Consider the following 20,805-nt stretch of genomic DNA (forward strand, 5'->3'; position numbering starts at 1 on the left):
TATTTGGAAATTCTGATATCTTCTTTTCAAAGCAATCGTACTGCTTAGACACGAAATATCGAAGCGTGTAAGTGTAGCGCCGCCGTCTAACGGATAAGCATTGGTACGGAACCCATAGAAATGTAAACAAAATTTATACTTATTGTTAAAATCTCTATAAAATATCTGATAATTTGATGTGCATATGTCTAATGATCATTTTTGACCGCCATATTTTTTTACTAGATCTCCGAAACCGCTAGACCTGCCTTCATGAAAATTTGATCAGTTCTTGTTAATACAAGTAAAATGCTTTTTGAATTATTCAAATCGGACGATCCGTTCTCTTAAAAACTGAGTTACCGTTTTTGGCACCTTTTGCCCCATATCTTCGGAACGGCTAGACCTGCCTTCGCCAAAAACCAATCAGCACGTCTCCTTATCAATACGAATCGAATGTTTTTTGAATTATTCAAATCGCTTCATCCGTGTTCTTGGAATGGTCGACGAAATTTGTATCCGAACACACATACATACACACACACATACATCCATTTTTTCTAAGTAAGGTATGCCAAAATATTCAGAAACCTCTGAAATGTAAAGATATATACACATTTTCATTTTCAATTTTATTGCGATTACTATAACTTACCCTACGGGAAGTTAAAAATAGTTAAACGATATTTAAATAAATATGTATTTAGATATTTTAAATTCAACTTTTTCTGAGTAAATATTTCTCAAAACGATAGTATTGAAGTTACTAACTTGTAATTCGACCTGCAAAAGATTGCGCAAACGTTTTTTTTGTAAACCATATTTAAGGTAAAGTAATGTAATACCCATAGATAAGGAAAAGACAATACCATTATTTACCAGGAGAACAGTATCGCATATCAATCAATGTTGTATGAAGTCAAGTAAAATGCTGTAATCAGAATAAAGGCAATAGTTCAGTTCAATTGTCAACCCAATGAAATTTTTCGTCACCGGTAGTTCTCCAAGTTATATTAAAATATTTCAGGTGAGTGGTTAAACAGTATTTAAGTCGTTAATTGTACGATTGTAATATTGAAATATTTTGATAATTGCATATGAAAATCTAATATTAAACATTCTTGAGCAAATTGTGAGATTGAAAAGTATGAAAACTTAAGTAAAGTGTTGATCAGGGTTCTTATCAATTATTATAATAATTATTATAATTATTTTGTCTAGGATTCTTATGTTCTTATGCTCTCTTATTATATTGTCTAGGGTTCTTATGTTTATTTATCCATGGCCACTAAGGCCACTAAGATTTAGTTAGCCGCCGCCGGTCGCGCTCTTGTGCACAATTTTGCACTCATCGGATAAGAAATTTGACGGGGGCAATAAAATAATCTTCGAAAACATTCAATAATGTATTTATCTATGGTTCTAGTTAGTGGGTCGATGCGAGCATAGGATTCAAGATGGATTCGAGCATGAACGCATAGATAAAATAAGCATAAACGTCCGTTGACACATGACAGTTGCATGGACGGTATCCATATCTTTTTGCTCTTTGTTTCTGAACTTGTACTGGTTATAATGTTCGTATCTCTTGGTCGGCATGTTTATATACTTTGCCGCGCTTTATACACTTTCAGACGAATTTGTGATCTGTTGAGCTGAGCACTAATCGTGCACTGGTTGTTTGAGGCGCTATTATGTTTGTGCAATCGTAAAAAGAATTCTGTTGTAGATTAAACAGATTTATTTATACAGTTCTAATTAGGTGTCCTAACCTAATTGCTATTAATTATTATTTATTAATACCCCAATATATTAGTCTTAGTTATTTAAGTAAGTATTTTTTCGCCTCTTCGCATAGGTTTGTATATTTTTGTTGTTGTGAATAGCTTATATAATTTAGTTAGAATATTTAAAATAATCAGTTTTAGAGAATTGAAATATGGACGGCCAAACTCCAAGAGTAGTTCGCAATGAGAGTTTCGATTTGAATCTTAAACATGGTTTGTGCTCCTCATTCACTGAGCAAGAATTTTGCGATATGACATTCGCCGTGGGGAATCACCTCTATAATGCCCACAAAATTGTTCTATCTATTTCTTCAGTATACCTGAAGAACATTCTATTAGCTAGTCCTGCAAAGTATCCTATAGGTTAGTTTTTTATGTTAACTGTAATAATCTGAACTTATTTTTCTAGTTACTCTATCTAAATTATGTTTCTCTTTATATTTTCTTCTATAGTTGTGCTTTCCGATGTTCGGCCAAAGATTTTAGAGTATCTTCTTCAATTCATGTATTGTGGTTCGGTCGAAGTACCTGCTGGTGATCTAAATGATTTTCTTTCATCTGGGAAAAATCTCCATATAAAAGGCTTACAAGCTATTAATTCAGAGCATCTAAGTTCAGTATCTAAAGATAACAAGATCATTTCAAACGAGGTGAGATGTAATTACTTGCTTGTAATTTTAATGTATAAAATATGTACATATAAACATTAGATTACTTCACATTATTTATAAATGAATAATTAAAGATTATGTGCAAATGTAAATGTGAAATGTATAACAACGTAAGCTTCAAAAATTAATTAAAATAATTTCACTAAAATATTATATATTAATATAAATATATATTTATATATTAATATAAATGGAGTTTAATACCACAACAATATTTTTAAAAACTAGTTTTTTGTATGTTTTGATTATATATTATGTACATGATATAATAAACTACCATGGTAATATGTGATCATTCAGCAGATCTAAAAGAACACAATTACTACAAAATAACTGGAAGATGCTAAAACTTTTTTTTTAATATGGGTATACATATTATGCCAAGAATAATATAGCAAGAAAGTTGTTTTTGTAAATGATGAATCAGCAGTAAAATTATAAAATGAAAATAGTGATGTTTATTCCATAATTTTTTAATACCACTATACTTAATCAATATCCATAATGTTTTAGTATTTCATTTTTAATTAAAATGATAAAAAAATATTTCAATTCTTTCGTTGTGTTTTAGATGTGATATGCACACAGATTAAAAAAAAGATTGTAATTATGTTAGAATGTTTCGTAATTGTCAATATTTATTTAATTTTGAAATTCAATGAATTGGCTATTCTATTATGTCAAATATATGTATAACATATTTGTAGTGTGAAATTTTGTATTCTTTAGTTCAAATGTAGATACATTTGATATGGTATGACAAAAAGTAATAAGTCTAATTCATGTTGGCTATTCGACAGAATGATAATGAATCCAAGTCCAGTTCGTCGACTTTGACATTTTGCCCAGATTCTATTAAGAGTTTTACAACCCAAAGCAATATTAAGAGAAAGCCGAAAGATTTGACCTTAAGTCCAACCCCTACGAAGAAATTGAAGAAGAGACACTCAGTTAGTTTTAAAATCGATCCAGATTTTACAAAAGATAATGACGAGGAGTTCTATCAATATGATAATATAATGGAACCAGAAGTGAGAATTCAAGATGATTTTATCAGAGACGATAAGCAATCTGTATCTGAATCAACAACCCCTTCAGGACCTAACATTTCTAACCATGCTGGCAAAGTTGAAAATGCAGGTTATATATAAAAAATATATGTTTGAGAAATACAAATATTTTTATAATATATATCATATTATATATATGTACCGGCATATACCGGATTGAAATTTTAATCTGTTTTACAATCAACAGTTCAATATCGGCTTAGCAGTTAATTTTTCTTATATTTTTATTTCGAATAATGCAGAACTCAATATACATTTTTAAAATTTTTGAAACTTTCTAGTTTTTTACATTAGTATTAATAAATGTAATGATACTAGCTTCCTCTGTGAAAATGTTCTAAATAATGTCTCCTAATTTATATCAAATACCTTACACTGCGCTTATGCTCAACACTATCACACATACTGATATATATCACTGTATCCTTATATTATAGTAAAAATTGATTAATAAATTCACTCATTGATTATCATAATCTCTCTATTTATAAAAATTGAAGAAGTATTTGACTCAATTATGATATTTAATGATTAATTTTGTTTATATATTCATAACTATTTTATGATTTCAGATATCAAATTTGTGAAAGGTGTCTCTGGAAAACTGCATCTGCTTTGCAACAACTATACCTTCCATAAAAATACTATGAGGAAAGATAGAGTGTATTGGCTTTGTGCTGCTTATCAAAGTCAGCTTCAGTGTAGAGCGAGATGTGTTACAATTAATGGTAAAGTTATGAGCATTACAGGATATCATAATCATGAAACCGATTACAAAGAAAGGCTAACCACATCTGCTGACTCTATTCTACTTGATGGCACGTCCATAGCTGATCATCAATCTTGTGTAAGCGGGAGTACTGTTGCTACAAAGCCTTTGAGAAAGTTATCCTTTGTGAATAATACTAAGAATGCCGATAATCAGTCAACTACCCAAGATAATATTGAATTACTGCCATCCAAGAAACACACTGATTCACCCCCAGGTACCAGTAGTTCTGTTATAGATGATACTAATGATACTGTTAAGGATTCTATTTCTGAGGCTGTTAGTAATACTGTACCCAAAATTAAAACTGAAAGTGCTGATGAACATCTTGTTGAACACTTATCACCGCAACTGAAACCAGAATCAATTGAGTCGGATTTATCCTCAATAGAAAATGATGCAATTGCTATTGATAATTCTTTTAGTCTACATAGTGCCAGTAACACAGGTCCTGATTCGAACCTTTCCCCAGTTAAGCATGAATCGTAATACAATTAAATTTTTACCATAAAAAATGAATTTCAATGTATTTCACACAACCAATTTAAATAGTTCTACTATTAAGTTCCTGTTATTAAGTTAAATTATTCTTTATTTAGTTAACCTCAATGCTGATATGTATATGAATAGGTCAAAATTATTAAACAATATTAGTTTTAAAAACATTCTTTTTGACACTTGAATTACAATATTTCTATTACTTATTTTTCTGAAATACATTTGGTTTTCTTAGATTTTGCATGCATGTGATACAAACTAATTACTATAATTTTATGTTGGTTCCGCAATAATTTCAAACCCGTATACCACATTGATGTGATAATTAACAATTTGTAATATTTTTTCTGGGGAAAAATTTATATATTTATTGTACCTGGAACTGAATTTAATATATGCAGATATTTATTTTTGAGATTTATGTTATGTTTGTGTATATTTAAATAGAATTAGAGTGAATTGTCAAAATACATAAGGAAAATGTGTTCATGTTAAATTTGTGAGCATTGATGTTACTACAATATTACGAAGTTAGATTTTTAAACTATACTACGCTAATTCATGATGTGAATTTAGAAATGTTATATGTGAGCAAGTAACGCATTGATATATATATATATATATATATATATATATATATATATATACACATTTATGTATGTGTGTGTGAATAAATGTTGAAATACTCTTAGCTTTTTCATAATTTTATTATAAATTAATTTAAAGAGTATTGTTTGTTTATAGATTTTTTATAAATATGAAATATATATTGTGATTTATTAAGAAAAAGATATGCTTGTTAATGTGTTGTTTACTTTTTTTTTATTATTATAGTCATTAAATATATATGGCAATTTAATTCTCAAACAGAAAGAAAACATATATTTGAAATAGGTAAACCCTGTTTATGTTTTATGTTTAAGTTTTATAGAATCAGATGAACATAGTATAAATCTGAATTTGATTTTGACACCTGTATTTACACATTTGGAAAACTGGGCACAACATCAATTAAAAGAATATTAATGTTATGTCCCTAGACAATATAATGGTTATGCCCGTTTATTATAGACTCAGCAACATATAAATTATTTTTCTGTTTCCAATATTAGAAGTACTAAATTGTCTAACACATTTCAAATGTATTGAAGACATTTTATAAATATATGCTACTCATTGTTAGTAACTTCTTTCTTTAGTGATTAGCTGCAGAATCAATCCAGTTTGTTGTTGAATTTTTATTTATGGTATTTAAAGTACTATGCAACAGCATAAAAATTTTAATATATTACTAGAATATATGGATGAAATTGTTCGTTTAGAGCTCAACGATATTTCCGTATACAAACTAATACAAATTCAATTTATTTGACGGTGTTGTAGAAATTGTTCAGCACTCGTATGATCCTCGACAATATAATAATTATGATTAAATCGGTTTAAATGTGACGCTTCAACGCTTCAATCATATTTAGATGTTGGCAGCACTTTGACGTGAGCATATTTGCGATCGTATTTTGTTATAGACGGTTCGTGAACGGCCATTTCCCACCAAAAAGTCGAGAAGAAGTTTTGGGGTCTGTTCGATTGTTCTAACGAACGATAATTGCAGCTAAATCTTCCTCCAGGTTAGTAGCTGAACCTAAAAATACTTGGTATAAAATATTTGTGCGTATAGCAATATACATAGTTGTCGTTGTGCAATAGTTCGTTGAGAAGCGTTATTGTTCGAAAACTGGTTTACTGTATGACAAAGGTTTGCTCGTTTCTAATTTACTCAAACTGTTTTGATTGCAGATCTATATATTAATACCGTCATGGCTGATAAGAGTCGCATAACTGCTTTTAAGAATAGGGGAAAGGACATGGAGGTATGTATTTGTTTGACATTTTAACCCCTAAACAGTGTGTTAATTTTATATTGTTCCATTTAGACGATGCGTAGGAGACGTAATGAGGTGACCGTGGAACTAAGAAAAAACCGTAAAGATGAGCAATTTTTAAAACGTAGAAATGTTGATCTCGAAGAGGAAGAACAGGTAGAAAACGGTGCATCATCCCCTGTGCAGCATACATTGCCAGAAATAATTGCAGGTTATTTATTAAGTTCATAAATGCATAAAATATTTTCATTGCTTTGCACCTTCAAGTCAAAAATCTTACAAGTGTAGAACGTTATTTCTTTCCTATTTATAGGTATGGCCAGCAGTGATCCTCTTGTCAGATTAGCTGCAACAAAATCTGCTCGTAAAACTTTGAGTAGAGAGCGCAATCCTCCAATTGAATCTATAATTGAGAGTGGTATTGTGCCATCCTGTGTGGACTTTTTAACCCATTATGAACAGTAAGTATTAACATTACTTCTGTAATTTCAGAAAATTAAATTGGGTCAACTTCATCAATTATTCATATTTTTGTCTACATAAAAGTAATAATAATTTTTTTATTATAAATGAAATTAAATGTAAATGAAAATTTCAGACCGGAATTACAATTTGAAGCCGCATGGGCTCTGACTAATATAGCTTCAGGTACATCTGAGCAAACAAATGCAGTCATTACTGCTGGTGCAATTCCGAAACTTGTTGATTTGTTGGCTTCACCTCATGCCAATGTTGGTGAACAAGCAGTTTGGGCACTTGGAAATATTGCTGGTGATGGGCCAAAGGCCCGTGATCTTGTGCTTAAACATGGAGCAATGGAAAATTTATTAAAATTAATTTACGATGAAGCAATTTCTGTAAGTAGTAACATTACTAGTATAACTTCTTTTATCACATAAATCTTTTTTTGTTTAGATTACATTCCTGCGCAATATTGTCTGGACCTTATCTAACTTATGTCGAAACAAGAATCCACCACCGGCTTTTGAATCTGTTAAACCATGCATGCCCGCTTTAAATAAACTTCTATCGCATAGTGACAAAGATATATTGGGTAATACATCAAATTTAATTAAAAGTATGAAATTTATTTAATTTGCACTGAAATTTCACAGCTGATACATGCTGGGCATTATCCTATTTAACTGATGGAAGCAATGACAAAATACAAGCTGTTATAGATGCAGGTGTTTTAACTAAACTTGTACATTTACTGGGATGTGAAGAAGTGATAATCTTAACTCCAGCATTAAGAACGATAGGAAATATTGTTACAGGAAGTGATGCCCAGGTATAATTTCTTATTTTAATTTATTTTAATCACAGTTAATCTAATTACAATAACTTATTGTTGAATTAATACTAATTCCATTTAACTGGATTCAATATTTTTTAGACTGATGAAGTACTGAAGGAAGGAGCATTGAAATATTTCCCCAAACTACTTACACACTCTAGAAGTAATATTCTAAAAGAAGCAGCTTGGACCATTAGTAACATTACTGCTGGCAATATGGAACAAATTGATCAAGTTGTCAATGCAGATATACTGCCTCCATTGATAAATGTTTTGAAAAATGTGTGTTAATTACCTGAATATATACAATATACAGATATATATATATATATATATATATATATATAATATATATATATATATATATATATATATATATATATATATATATATAATATGAATTATTTTGCTAGGCTGATTTTAAATCACAAAAGGAAGCTGCATATGCAATTACCAATTATCTGTCAGGTGGGTCTATTGCTCAAATTGCTATTTTAATCCAGAAAGGTTTCCTGCAACCTTATGCTTTGCTGCTTGATTCTAAAGATGTCAAAACTGTCCTAGTGATTTTAGAAGGTTTAAGTACTCTATTACAAGTAAGTTTAAAGTTCGTTCAAAACTCTTCATATTACTTAAATTCATTTTTATTTAGGCTGCTGAAAAGCATGGTGAAATGGAGCAACTATCTATAATGATAGAAGAATGTGGAGCACTAGATAAACTAGAAGCTTTACAGATGCATGAAAATGAACAGATATATGAGAAATCTTCATTGCTCATTGATATGTACTTCAGCGAAGAGGTATATTAAGCTTAGCTTATGGTTACCAACTTAATTGCATGTAATTTAAATGTTCATGATCTCATTTGTTATAGAAACCTCAGGAAAATGTTAATGGTGAATTCAGTTTTAATGCAGGAAGTGCTGGCACTCCAAATACATTCACATTTTAATTTATTTTTAAATCCTATATTTTAATATTCTAAAATTATATTGTTAGCTTTTTGTTAAATTGTGATCTATTGCCAATAAACAAAATATGAATTGATTTACTGTTTATTTTTAAATAACTTCTTGTTTAGTATATATCAGGTTCTTGTACCTTAAAATAAATATAAACTAATCAGTATGAAATAAACATTGTGAGAACTGATGGAAATGTGTATGTGAACCTGATAAAAAAAAAAATTGCCTGTAGCGTAGTTCTAGGCGTTCGAAACAAATCTTAGCAATTGTCGATATACTTTACACAATACACATATCTACTAGCTACACGTCAAAATTGCTTATCACGTGGTATGTTGATACGTGACGTCACAATGTGTGTACCCATGCCACAGACTTGGTAATCTGGCCAAGGTAGTTTTGCTTGAATTGCAAAGAAAAGATTTGACTATATTCAACATAATATTTACCACATTTTTTTCAGTCGTTGCTGTAATTGAAACTATTTAGTTTCACCAACGACCTAAAAAAATTTTTTTCATGTAGTTACACTTGATTTATATTCCCAAATCCCTATACCTAACCTGTTGTCAAATATAAAATTGCTGAGTCTAGTTAGTAAACAGAATATCGCTTTACTGTCAATCTCGAGGGTAAGATGTAAATATATCGTATATTTTTATATTTATTGAAACTGTAAACACTTGTTTGAAAATGCTTATGTGGCAACATCTGTTTGTTTTATGACTTTGATTGTGCAAAATTGTTATTATCACTCAAAATTTAGAATTTCAGTGAAAGAAATTTGTGTAAATAGTGAAAAAGCACTCTTTTCAATGAGTGAATTAAAGAACAATGTTTCAAGTAAGTATTTTAAACAAAGTATTTTTTATAAGGTCTAAATACTGATAAGTGTGAAATAATTTTTATTTTGTGTTATTAATTAAGAACAAATTTTAATATGATATTCATTGTATTAGGTCATGTACCAGATAATATGAATTCTGAATTAGAAGTTGAGACTACAAAACCTTTAGTGGAAGAACCTATTTTCCAATTGCCAAATACTGTAACTTATATTGAAGGTACAGATGGAACTAAAATATATGTTGTGGGTACGGCACATTTTAGTGAAGAATCCCAAAATGATGTCATTAAGGTAAAGCATGTAATTTATTATGAGAGCATATTTTGTATAATAATTCTAATATTTAGAGTGGTGTAAAGTCATTCATAAAATACTTAATATATATTAAGTATTTTACATAATATATATTATAAATTGATATAGTGAATTCTTATTCGAAGAGTAAATGTTTACTCACTCTTATCAAAAGCATTGCAATTGTTTTTTTTCAATATTTTTAGACGATACAAAACATGAAACCAAATATAGTGATGGTTGAATTGTGTTCGAGCCGAGCTCACATTTTGCAATTTGATAAAGAAGCCCTATTAGAAGAAGCTAGCACTATAACAGTGAAGAGGGTAATTTTTTTAAATAAATTTTTATCTTTTAGTGCATAGAAATACATTTTTATAATCTCAATATTTGCAGATTCAGGCTATATGTAAGCAAAATGGTTTATTTAATGGACTTATGTATATAATGTTGTTGAAAACAATAGCTTCAATAACAAAACAATTGAACATGGCTCCTGGCGGCGAATTTAGGGTGGCTTTCATTGAGGTAATTAATAAAAATGGCTACAATCATAATATGGCTACAATATTAATTTTGATAAATTTATTAAATATTCATTTAGTTAAACAATCACAAATGAGACAATAAATTTCAACATATTTATTATTTTTGCATAGTTCTTACTAAGCTATGTATTATATAAATTTAAAGGGGTTTATTTTTATTTTTAAAATTCTGTTTAGGCTTCCAAGATTCCAAAATGTGTATTTCAATTGGGCGATCGTCCTTTAAGTATTACTATACAGAGAGCATTAGGTGCGTTGAGTTGGTGGAGAACCATAAAACTTCTTTGGAGTTTGCTTGTACATCCAACGTCCATAAGGTTAATATTATAAGTTGGCAATCTTTTATATTTTTTTTTTGATTTTTATCATTTTGACTCTTTAGCAAAAAAGAAGTTGAGGATTATAAAAATTCTGATTTTCTGGAGAAAATGCTTTTGGAATTGTCAAAGGAATATCCTGAATTGGGTCGAGTATTTATACATGAGCGTGACAAATTCTTGGCATATTCATTGCAAGTAGCAACACGTCACTATCCAAGTAAGTGTCGATCAGTTTTAAATAACTTCTGTTAATTTTATTAAAAATAGTAATTCAATATATTGATTAGGCGTGGAGCGTCCTTTGTTAGTGGTTGGTGTTGTTGGATTAGGGCATATTTCAGGAATTGTGAAACATTTTGGCAAAGTAACGGCTGAAGAAATAAGAGAGCTTCTAAGGTAATATATTTAGTAGAATCATCATTATGAATATACATTGTGCTATATTTTTAAAAATATTTTTTAAGGGTTCCTGAACCATCAAAATCTAGTATAATCATTCAAAAAGGTTTTAAGTATACAGCTGTGGTTGCATGTGTTTATTTTAGTTTCAAAATGTTACCTATGAGTGTAAAGACAGGGATATTTGAGATGACTCAGAAGATTTTGCCTTCCAAATGAACCATTTATTAGAAATTAGTTTATTTAAGCATATTTTGCATATATGCCATTTTCATACACTATGAATTTATATATGATATGTATATATGTACATATATATTTATATACATATACATGGGAGTAGCTAGGAGACAGTTGTGGATTATTTTCGTACATTCACAAATCTTAGCTATTTCTATGTATATATATGTGGTATAAATATGTATATATAATTATTGCCGGTCGGACTTTTTGCGGGGCTTGAAGCTAAATGGCAATGCGGAACCTCATGAATATGAACTCGAAGAAGAAGTACTATAGTAATACATGCATTATATGTCAACATTTCACAAATTTGCAAGTGAATACAAAAATGCATTTAACATTAAATATACATTTAAAAATCGATTCAAAGCAAAAATTAAATGTTTAAACAATTAATTTAAAATTGACAAATAAACAATAATTATATATATGTTATCTTGAATTTTAAATAGTATGTTTTGAAATAAGAGTGCTTGGTGCACCTGCCTCTGGCCGGCCATGCATATATATTTATGTGTATTCATATATTTATATATGTATATATATGAAAGGTTTCATATATGTACATGCAAAAACAATAGTAGATAATTAAGGTATATTTTTGATATAATATTTTTAAATGTACTTTTACATACTGAAAATTTTACACTGTCTATGTAAGTATGAAAAATATAAATAATGTTTTTTAATATTGCAATAGTTTATTTGTATATATTTTAAACTCTTTTATTGGCAACTTCTCATCTCATACTCATACTCATACATCAAAGATTCACACAGTGTAAGACGATTTCGGGTTACTTCTGCACTTGAGATAATTTATATCAACAATGCTCTAGTTAAGTTTATGTCAAATTTAATAATGATTTAGTTAAATCAAAATTATCTAGCTATGAAATAAATTCAAAGTGTGATTGACAAATGCTTTGCATTTAAATCTCAAGTTTCCGTAACCCGAAGTCATTGGGTATAAAATGTATATAGCAAACTAAACATACTACCTTTTCCGTTGTTCGATTGCTCTGGCAGTTTTGTAATTGCAATACGTCATCTTCTGTGGTACATTAAGCTTTCTAGTGTCCATGGCGATTTTGGAATGAGAGCCGGATTGCCGGACGTCTTTGTCCATTATCGCAGGAGCAGTGGGAGGCGGTGAACGTAACCCTAAATATAATATGTCTTCATCCAATGTGTACTGGTGATTTATGGTGTGCGCCGGTGCAGTTGATAAGCGGAAAATGTGGTCAGGCGGCGTGGAAGGGCAAGAAACAGTATCACTACTTACATCCGATATGTCGTGTGAATTAAATACTAAAGAACCAAATATGTCACTTGGACAACAATTATTTGAATCTGCAAATAAATAAAAATGGATCTATCTACTATATGAATTCTATGTATACTATTTGGCACGGAGAGGATAATACCTCGTCTGTTTGGTGAATTAATTACATAATCTACATCTTGAAATGTTACTGGTGAATATACACTTCTGCAATCACTACCTCTGCTATGGCCTGAATCCGTTCGGTAATTCTCAGTTACATGATCATCAATCCGATATTCTTGGTCTTGTGAAATATTTGTGTTTGTACTTGTCTGTGTCGCTTGTATCATTATATTTCCTAGAGGTTTTCTTAATTCATTCTTATCTAACCAATATGTTTTCATTGATCCTGTAATGTAATGTAAAGTCATAGCATGTATTGGATATTCATTATATCCGGCAAATTCGTGTACCTTTTCCTTTGACGGTGATATCGCCTCGCTCGGTAACTTTATAATTTGGGGGTATTAAAACCCTAGTAGATTGTGATATATGAATTTTCATAGCGACACTAGTAGATTCCATTCTACTCGCTGTATTTACTGAATCTCCGAATAAACAATACCTTGGCATTTTCAGCCCGACTATACCAGCAACTACTGCTCCCGAGTGAATGCCGACGCGTATTTGCAAGTGAGATCCTATTAAAAATGCAACCCTCGTAATTTCCGGGTATTCATATTCATTCAACAAATTTATCATATTAAAAGCAATGTATTTATGCAGATGCAGTTGAAATGTTTAGGTATTGCAATTTTTTATCAGTATAACATCATCTATTTATATCCACGATAACGGACGGATCAAATACTGCGCTGAGTTAGCAATTTATATATTGTTACAATAACTCACCGAGTATAATTAAATGGTGACTCTTTATTATATTATTAAAATTAGCTCAACTTTTAGGAATACGATTAATAAAGTATAAACACTTTGATTTTAAAATTTTGTGTTGTGTCGGAGATTTATAATTTATACTATCAATAAAATTTAGAATATTTGAAAATGCGAAAACTAAAACCAAAGCTTGACTCGTGAATTGCAGTCCAGATATTTCTAACATTACAAAATAAGTTAAATCTAAAAATTCCATATATGTAGTTTCTATCCTATATAAATCTTTCGTGTGAATATCAGAGCCGGTATGAACATTTCAACACATCTCATAATATTTATATTTATTAGTAATTGAAATAAACCCGTGGAAGGATCTTTTAGATCTGTAATTGCTTCAACCATGTCCAAAGCCATGTTGCAAACTTTTTCGGCATGGTTGTCCTGCTTTTCCGGAGCACCTGATACCACCATGTATGCGTCTCCTATTGTTTCTACCTAAAAAATAACTAAAAATTAATTTACATACAGCACACATGAATGGCTACAAATTTTTGTCCACGATTTCGAGAGCACTGATCAACTGATTTAAATAATTCAAAATTATTCGACGTTAAATAATTCAATTACTGTTGATGGGGAGGCGCACTGATTAGTTTTTGGCAAAGGCAGATCCATCCGTTTCGAAGTTTCGAGTCAAAAAGTGTGCAAAATGGCAATTCTGTTTTTGAGAGAACAGAGCGTCCGGTTTGAATGACGGAATGAGGAACTGATTAAATTTTTGGAAAGCAGGTCCAGCGGTATTGGAGATCCATAATAAAAGTTTAAAAAAAAATTTTTTTTTAAGCTTTCAAAAAAATTTAAGGCACGATGCACGATTTATAGTTTGTAACTATAAATATATTACTTACTTTATAAACATTATTTTTTTCTGTCAATGTATCAAATATTGAATACATAGCATTTAACATGGAAACCACTTCCATAGGCGTTATTCTGCTACAAATTTCAGTAAAAGTAACTACGTCGGAAAATAATATGGACACACTATCGAACATCTGAAATACAATGAAACGTCTGACTACGATAGCATCTTGTATGTTTTAATATGTAAACTTAAGACATTTACTGCACTTATAACGTACTATATGCTTTTCTATAGTGCTGTTAGGTATTTTTACCTCACATGTATCAATAGGATTTTCCCCTGTTCTTAGTCGATCTGCAACTTGTTTTGGTATCATTTGATATAGCAATTCATCTGTACGGCGCATTTCTTCATCTAGCTTTCTCATTGATTCTTCAAGTTTTTTACTTTTTTGTTGCTCTTGATCCAATGCCAATTTCAGCTCGACTGATTGCTGAGTTCCGGCCAACATTAAGTCTCTTGAATTATTAAAGTTTTAAATACTAGTATTATTATATATTTGTTTATTTTTTTACTTGAATGCATTAAACTTTTTTTTAATAAAGGATGAGTACGATAAACGGCTAATAAAGTGATTAACAGTAATATAAAAAATATAACAGCAAAAGAGGGCGTCTCTGTACGGTTTAGAGACATGGACTCTAAGAAATGCCGACAGAACTACCTGGAGATATTTTATATGTGGTGCTCGAGATGAATGGAGACGGATAAAGTGGACGGATAAATTAATAAATAAAGAAGTGCTGTGAAGGATGGAGAAGAAAGAACTCTACTAAGTACGATCATAAAAAGAAAAGAAAACTGCATCGTACTCGTGAGTAATGAGTAAAGAGTGCATGCTGCACTACGTCGTCGATTGTAAAATAAGGAGACTGAAATGATTAAGAGGAAGAAAAATGCGAATGATTGATTACTTTATATATACACAGGGCCGGTCCTGCCTTGCATGCGATGCATGCAAAAAATGCGGGCGCACGCCTTAGGGGGCGCCAAAACGAGTTTCGGAAATTAAATTTATAATATTATATTTATATTTTTATATAAAATCTAGAATTATTTATATAAAATCTAGAATTATTTATATAAAATTTAGTATACATAATAAATTATAATAAACAATCTAACTTAATTAGGGATACGAAGACACAAAAAGCATTTATTTACATTTATTTTGCAATGTGATATCAGTAGAAACAATTAACCGATTAATAACTCTGCAAATTAGTAAATAACAGCTCTGTTCATTGCTTAATCTACTTATTCAATTTTTTCTTTGTTTGAAGTTAACGCGGAATCGAAAAAGAAATTATCTAGTGTTTAATTCCATAAGCTCAAACCTGCGAAAAATTAAATTAACTATTGGGCATTATTGACGAAAAATTGCGAGCTGATTTAGTTAAAACGAAACTTGTTAAAAAATATCAACAAATTATAATCGGGAAAATAAAAAATGGGGAGTCAGTGCTTAAAAAATGGCATGTTTATTCCGAGAAATTGAATTGTAACTTTTGCTTTTATTGCAAATGTTTCGCTTCTGATGAATTTTGAATGTTGAAGACATGCGTGGTTAGGGTTATGGAAATGGAGCAAATATGAAAAATGAAAGCAAAATGTACTTAGGAACAAAAATCTTTAAGCTTTTTTTATACATAATTATTAACTATGCAGAAATAATACAGATACAAATATAATTTGTTTCAGTACAGTTAAGGGAATATGTAATTTTTTGCATGTTTTTGGAAAATACTTTAAAAATACGTTAAAAGTTTAACTTTAAAACAACAATCTGATACTTTGAATCTGATGGGAAAGTAAAGCTGAATACAATTCGGATCTTACGATACCAATACGGAGGAGTTTACGATGCAATTTTGAATATTGTAAATAATGAAAAAATAAATTAAAATAAAATTTAATTTAAAACATAAAATACGAATGCTATGTTTAAAAATTAAAGACTATTCTTTTTTGCTTTTTTGGCGTGATTTGCTCTATAGAATAAATAGCATAATAAATAAGTTAAATGTTTCAAAACCAAAATATTAATATTACACCTGCGTCAGAAATAATTGAGAATTTAAAAATATTTGATTATGATCAACCCGCGAATCGCCTCGATTTTCTAAATAAATTTAAAATTAATGTATTTTATACGCTTTTAGATTACATCTAAATTTTTGTGTACTAAATTCAGAATGATTAAAAATTAATTTAAAAAAATAAAGTAAATGTTTATATAATTTTAATGAAAAACTGATAAAACAGTTGAAATTATTGGGGGGGGGGGCTAGGACAAATCTTGCATGCGGGCGCTAAGGACCCCAGGACCGGCCCTGTATATATATATATATATATATATATATACATATTTATTTATTTATTTATTTATTTATTAATTTTACAAGCCGTCGGTATAATATTTAATATTATAATAAGGCTTAAGTCAATATTTTATAGGTTTAATATAATTTAATTAATTATTAGCTATTTAATTACTTAATTTATTTACTATAAACCTATTTATATTTACTTAATTATAATTTTTTTTTTTTAATATAACTAGTTTGTTCGTTACAAGTGTTTTTTAAAAATTTAATAAGTAATTTTAATAAGCTTTACAATACATACTTTTACAATATTAACTAATTTTAGGTTATTTTATGATATTTTAACAAATTTGAGTATCTTATATTATTATAATTATTATTATTTTAATATTATCATTATCATTTTTATTATTATTGTTAAATATTTTTACAATTTTTTTTCTTTTACAAATTTTTAGGTATTTTGATAAAGGAAATATTTTGTTTCACAATTTTTAAGTGTTTTTAAATATAAGTTTTTGGTTAACTAATTATTAAGTATTTTAACAATAACAGTCGAAATAAAAAAATTAAAATTTTGTTTCACAATTTTAAAGTGTTTTGAATTATAAGTTTTTAGTTAACTAATTATTAAGTATTTTAAAAATAACAGTCTTATGAAAATAATAATTAGAAAAAAAAAAAAAAAAAAAAAAAAAAAAAAATGTTTCTCAAATTTTTTGTTTTTTAAATTGTAAGTGTTTAATTAACTAATTATTAAGTATTTTAACAATATAACAATAACAGTTATATAAAACAAATAAAAAGAAAAAATAAACAAAGAAAGAAATAATAATAATAATAGTAATTTAGAAGTATTTAGTTTAACGAACGAATTATATTGTCACGAGCATAGTAGACATAGACATGGCTGGTAGGTGACATCAGTTAGTTTGGGCCCGTAGGTTCGTAGGGATTTTTGCCATCGTCATATAATGCATATAAATGTATATGTGCATTAATACACATATACATATATTCAAATTCAAGTATTCAAAATTGTGGACCGTAAAATATAAAATAAAAAAATATTTACCGGCTAAAATCATGCATAGAGAGATCATTTATATATAGTCCAGTGGATATCAAAGCAGTTAAATCTGGCATTACAGGAGTGCCAAGGTACATCATCATCCTCCAATTTTCCATGTAAATCATTTGTCCTAATAATCGTATTCTTAAATAATTACTAACACCATAAATAAATTTAATTATTTCATTGTTGAAAGTATAAAACCTTTCAGTCTCAAAGTTTTGTCCTCCATTAAATCGCTTTCTTCATTTTTAAACTCTGCAATTCTTGTATCACCCGGTTGCTCTTGAACTGGCTCGTGAGTTACTAATTCAAAAATATTATTTGTCCGGTTCAAAATCTTCAAAAATAAACCACCACTTTAAACCAAGCGTATTAATATTGCAAATTACTTTATTTATGAATTTTTACCGTTTGAAATTTAAAAGAGATTAAAGGTCGAACTAATTCAAATCTTGACGTAATTTTTTTTCCTAGTAGATTTGGTAGAATCACCATCAAAGAATTGCCTATACTCCTTATGATCATGTCTGCACTACAAATTGAGCATGTTATTACTTTCTGTTACAATTTTGATACATTTATAAAGTATCTAAGGATAAGTTACCCGAAAACTATACAAAATGGAAAAATTTCAAAGAGTACTGCAGCACTAATTGGTAGATGTTTTTCTTCGCGGGTCATTGCTAATGACGCCAGTGTAAATGCTCGATTGTCGAAAGATAATTGAAACGTTACATGCACCGTATCCATTAGCATTTCTTCTCGTACTAATATTATCTCCATTTCCTTGTGATAAAAATGACGTGCCACCTTTGATTAAAAATATTTCAGAAGTATTATTTTGAACAATCAAGAATAAAATTTTATTGGTGAAGAACGCACTACTGAAAATACAAGTGTAAGGTTCAATGCATAGGATAAATATACTAAATTTTATTTGCTTCAAGTTCACTTATCGTAAAGTAATTAGCTGTAGTACAAATGAAAAATCTATTATAAATTTCATAAAGACTTTATATCTGCGTTCAATGATTTTTCCAGATGATGACTTTTAGCATTAACCACACTTTAACACAGTTCGACAATTATGAATGTCCCTCTTATAATATGATACTTTCCTAGCACGGTTACACTTTAACAAAGTTCGAGAATTAAGCAAATATTTTATAAAATAAAAGAAAAAGCTATTAAAGCTTAAATTTATAAAATTAGTGAAATCACCGTACAACATCTCATTAAACGTATTAAAACCAGTGGAAATGATACCTCATTTAACAATTTTAAATTGAAGTGCGTACGTACTATCCAAAAAAATGTCTAGGCTTACCCAAATAGTTGGCCATATTATATAAATAAAGATCCTTCAAATAAAATAAGCGCATTGCTTGTATGTAGCATCAATAAAAAAATATATAAAGATCTTTTCATTAAAACTAAACTATCGCAAATAACAGATTTTTTACGAAAATTTGCAAAGAGGATGAGTCTGAAACCAGTACAAAAAATGCTCAGGGGATGAAGATATCTTGCCAAAAAAATAGTTCGTATTGGATAGCACTTATTGTTAGTTATGACGGAGAAAATGATTATAAAATTTAATAAGTATTACTAGTTAAGAAAATTTAATAAAAATAATTACCTTTATTATGAAATTATAATATGTATCTTTTTTTCTCAAGTTTTGGAACACGACCCCTCTTTTTGTACTAATCCCTGCTCTGTTTCGTATAGCACGAATTCGCGTAACAGTTTGTAGGTAGTTTTTTGAAACGTAACCCTTTGTTATACGGTATGGTTACTTATTGTACATTAAATATAATTATCTTTATTATGAAGGTGTAAAGTAGCAATGTATAATATTAGGTTGTCAAATATCTCCCTTCCGCTTTTTTGCTCTTGGTTTATAATACAAAAAGGCGGAAGGGAGATATTTGACAACCTAATACTAACATTAATGTGTTTAGTACCTTCAGTTCTTAATTCACTAACCTCTCTAATTTGACCCATCGTGTAATACACGAAACCTCTCCGTTTGCTTCTGTAATGCAAGGTTAAACCTTGCCTTGTTTCATTCTCACATATAAAACTTGGTGCTTGCATTTTGGGGTATGAAAATTTCAAGTACTCGTGCAAATTATCCAAACCATTCAAAAAATCCCTCATATGTCTTCCGAGAACCGATAATACTTTGTCATATCCATATTGGCTCACAAAACTCACAAACTGAACACCCATTGCGGTCATAAACTCACGTTCGGTCAAACCTAAAACCTAGAGAAATGGAATGATCGCCACATTGGAATAATTGATATAGTTCGAGGTATAAAATCCCGAACCTGTTGAGCTCTTTTAGCCAACGTGTTCAGTAAGTTTTCCGGATAAACTTGATGAACACTGAATGCTGGGGCATCGATGCCAGCTTGACGTCGGATTTCATGCCATTTGTCTTCTCCGTAAACTTCTTTAATGAAGGACACTAAATTTTCTAACAGTATTCCGTACATTTTTTTTTGAATATTGTCGCGTTAACCGCGACGTACGTACTACGCTTTTGCGTTGATAAAATCCACTGAACCAACTGTTTGCACGCAACTCACCACACTCGTACACAATGGCATTGAATGTACTGGTACCCCCCAATCAATTAGTTCTGCAAATAATGAACGCGAGCCCTATTAAAGCAATTAATCGAAAATGCCCTAGTGCTTCTTCAATTCTATAATCTAACAAAAACAATCC

At 29.5% G+C, this 20,805-nt stretch overlaps 4 protein-coding genes across 8 annotated transcripts; 3 read left to right on the top strand and 1 right to left on the bottom strand.

Moving 5' to 3' along the window:
* Positions 1–1,523: 1,523 nt before the first annotated feature.
* On the top strand, positions 1,524–4,894 carry LOC113377545. Of its 5 annotated transcripts, none has more exons than XM_026617901.1 (5): positions 1,524–1,837; positions 1,902–2,129; positions 2,220–2,416; positions 3,238–3,577; positions 4,080–4,894. In XM_026617901.1, exons 2-5 carry the CDS (start codon positions 1,919–1,921, stop codon positions 4,763–4,765), a joined length of 1,434 nt encoding a protein of 477 aa, XP_026473686.1. In that variant the 5' UTR covers positions 1,524–1,837; positions 1,902–1,918; the 3' UTR covers positions 4,766–4,894. The 5 variants fall into 5 exon arrangements, with proteins under 5 accessions (XP_026473686.1, XP_026473684.1, XP_026473687.1 ...); XM_026617899.1 differs by having other exon boundaries at positions 1,908–2,129; XM_026617902.1 differs by having other exon boundaries at positions 1,524–1,809; positions 1,884–2,129.
* A 1,348-nt stretch (positions 4,895–6,242) lies between these two features.
* Positions 6,243–8,983, top strand: LOC113376834 (importin subunit alpha-1-like). The gene is made up of 11 exons (XM_026616904.1): positions 6,243–6,402; positions 6,572–6,645; positions 6,709–6,868; positions 6,971–7,118; positions 7,256–7,514; positions 7,573–7,711; positions 7,773–7,948; positions 8,054–8,236; positions 8,368–8,550; positions 8,607–8,756; positions 8,831–8,983. Exons 2-11 carry the CDS (start codon positions 6,592–6,594, stop codon positions 8,906–8,908), a joined length of 1,530 nt encoding a protein of 509 aa, XP_026472689.1. The 5' UTR covers positions 6,243–6,402; positions 6,572–6,591; the 3' UTR covers positions 8,909–8,983.
* A 625-nt stretch (positions 8,984–9,608) lies between these two features.
* LOC113377504 (traB domain-containing protein-like) lies at positions 9,609–12,064 on the top strand. The gene is made up of 8 exons (XM_026617853.1): positions 9,609–9,764; positions 9,881–10,059; positions 10,269–10,388; positions 10,459–10,590; positions 10,788–10,927; positions 10,993–11,147; positions 11,218–11,326; positions 11,395–12,064. The coding sequence occupies exons 1-8, from the start codon at positions 9,644–9,646 to the stop codon at positions 11,546–11,548; spliced, it is 1,110 nt and encodes a 369-aa protein (XP_026473638.1). The 5' UTR covers positions 9,609–9,643; the 3' UTR covers positions 11,549–12,064.
* A 505-nt stretch (positions 12,065–12,569) lies between these two features.
* On the bottom strand, positions 12,570–20,570 carry LOC113376150 (soluble guanylate cyclase 88E-like). The gene is made up of 12 exons (XM_026616072.1): positions 20,403–20,570; positions 20,056–20,337; positions 18,671–18,876; positions 18,475–18,598; positions 18,268–18,403; positions 18,067–18,193; positions 14,918–15,122; positions 14,648–14,794; positions 14,102–14,234; positions 13,313–13,540; positions 13,000–13,248; positions 12,570–12,925 (listed from the first exon to the last, which is right to left on the bottom strand). Exons 1-12 carry the CDS (start codon positions 20,568–20,570, stop codon positions 12,570–12,572), a joined length of 2,361 nt encoding a protein of 786 aa, XP_026471857.1.
* Positions 20,571–20,805: the final 235 nt, after the last annotated feature.

This window comes from Ctenocephalides felis, unplaced genomic scaffold (assembly GCF_003426905.1).
Source record: "Ctenocephalides felis isolate EL2017-DRISC unplaced genomic scaffold, ASM342690v1 CF-g0.4_SCAFFOLD_01886, whole genome shotgun sequence".
Taxonomy (NCBI): domain Eukaryota; kingdom Metazoa; phylum Arthropoda; class Insecta; order Siphonaptera; family Pulicidae; genus Ctenocephalides; species Ctenocephalides felis.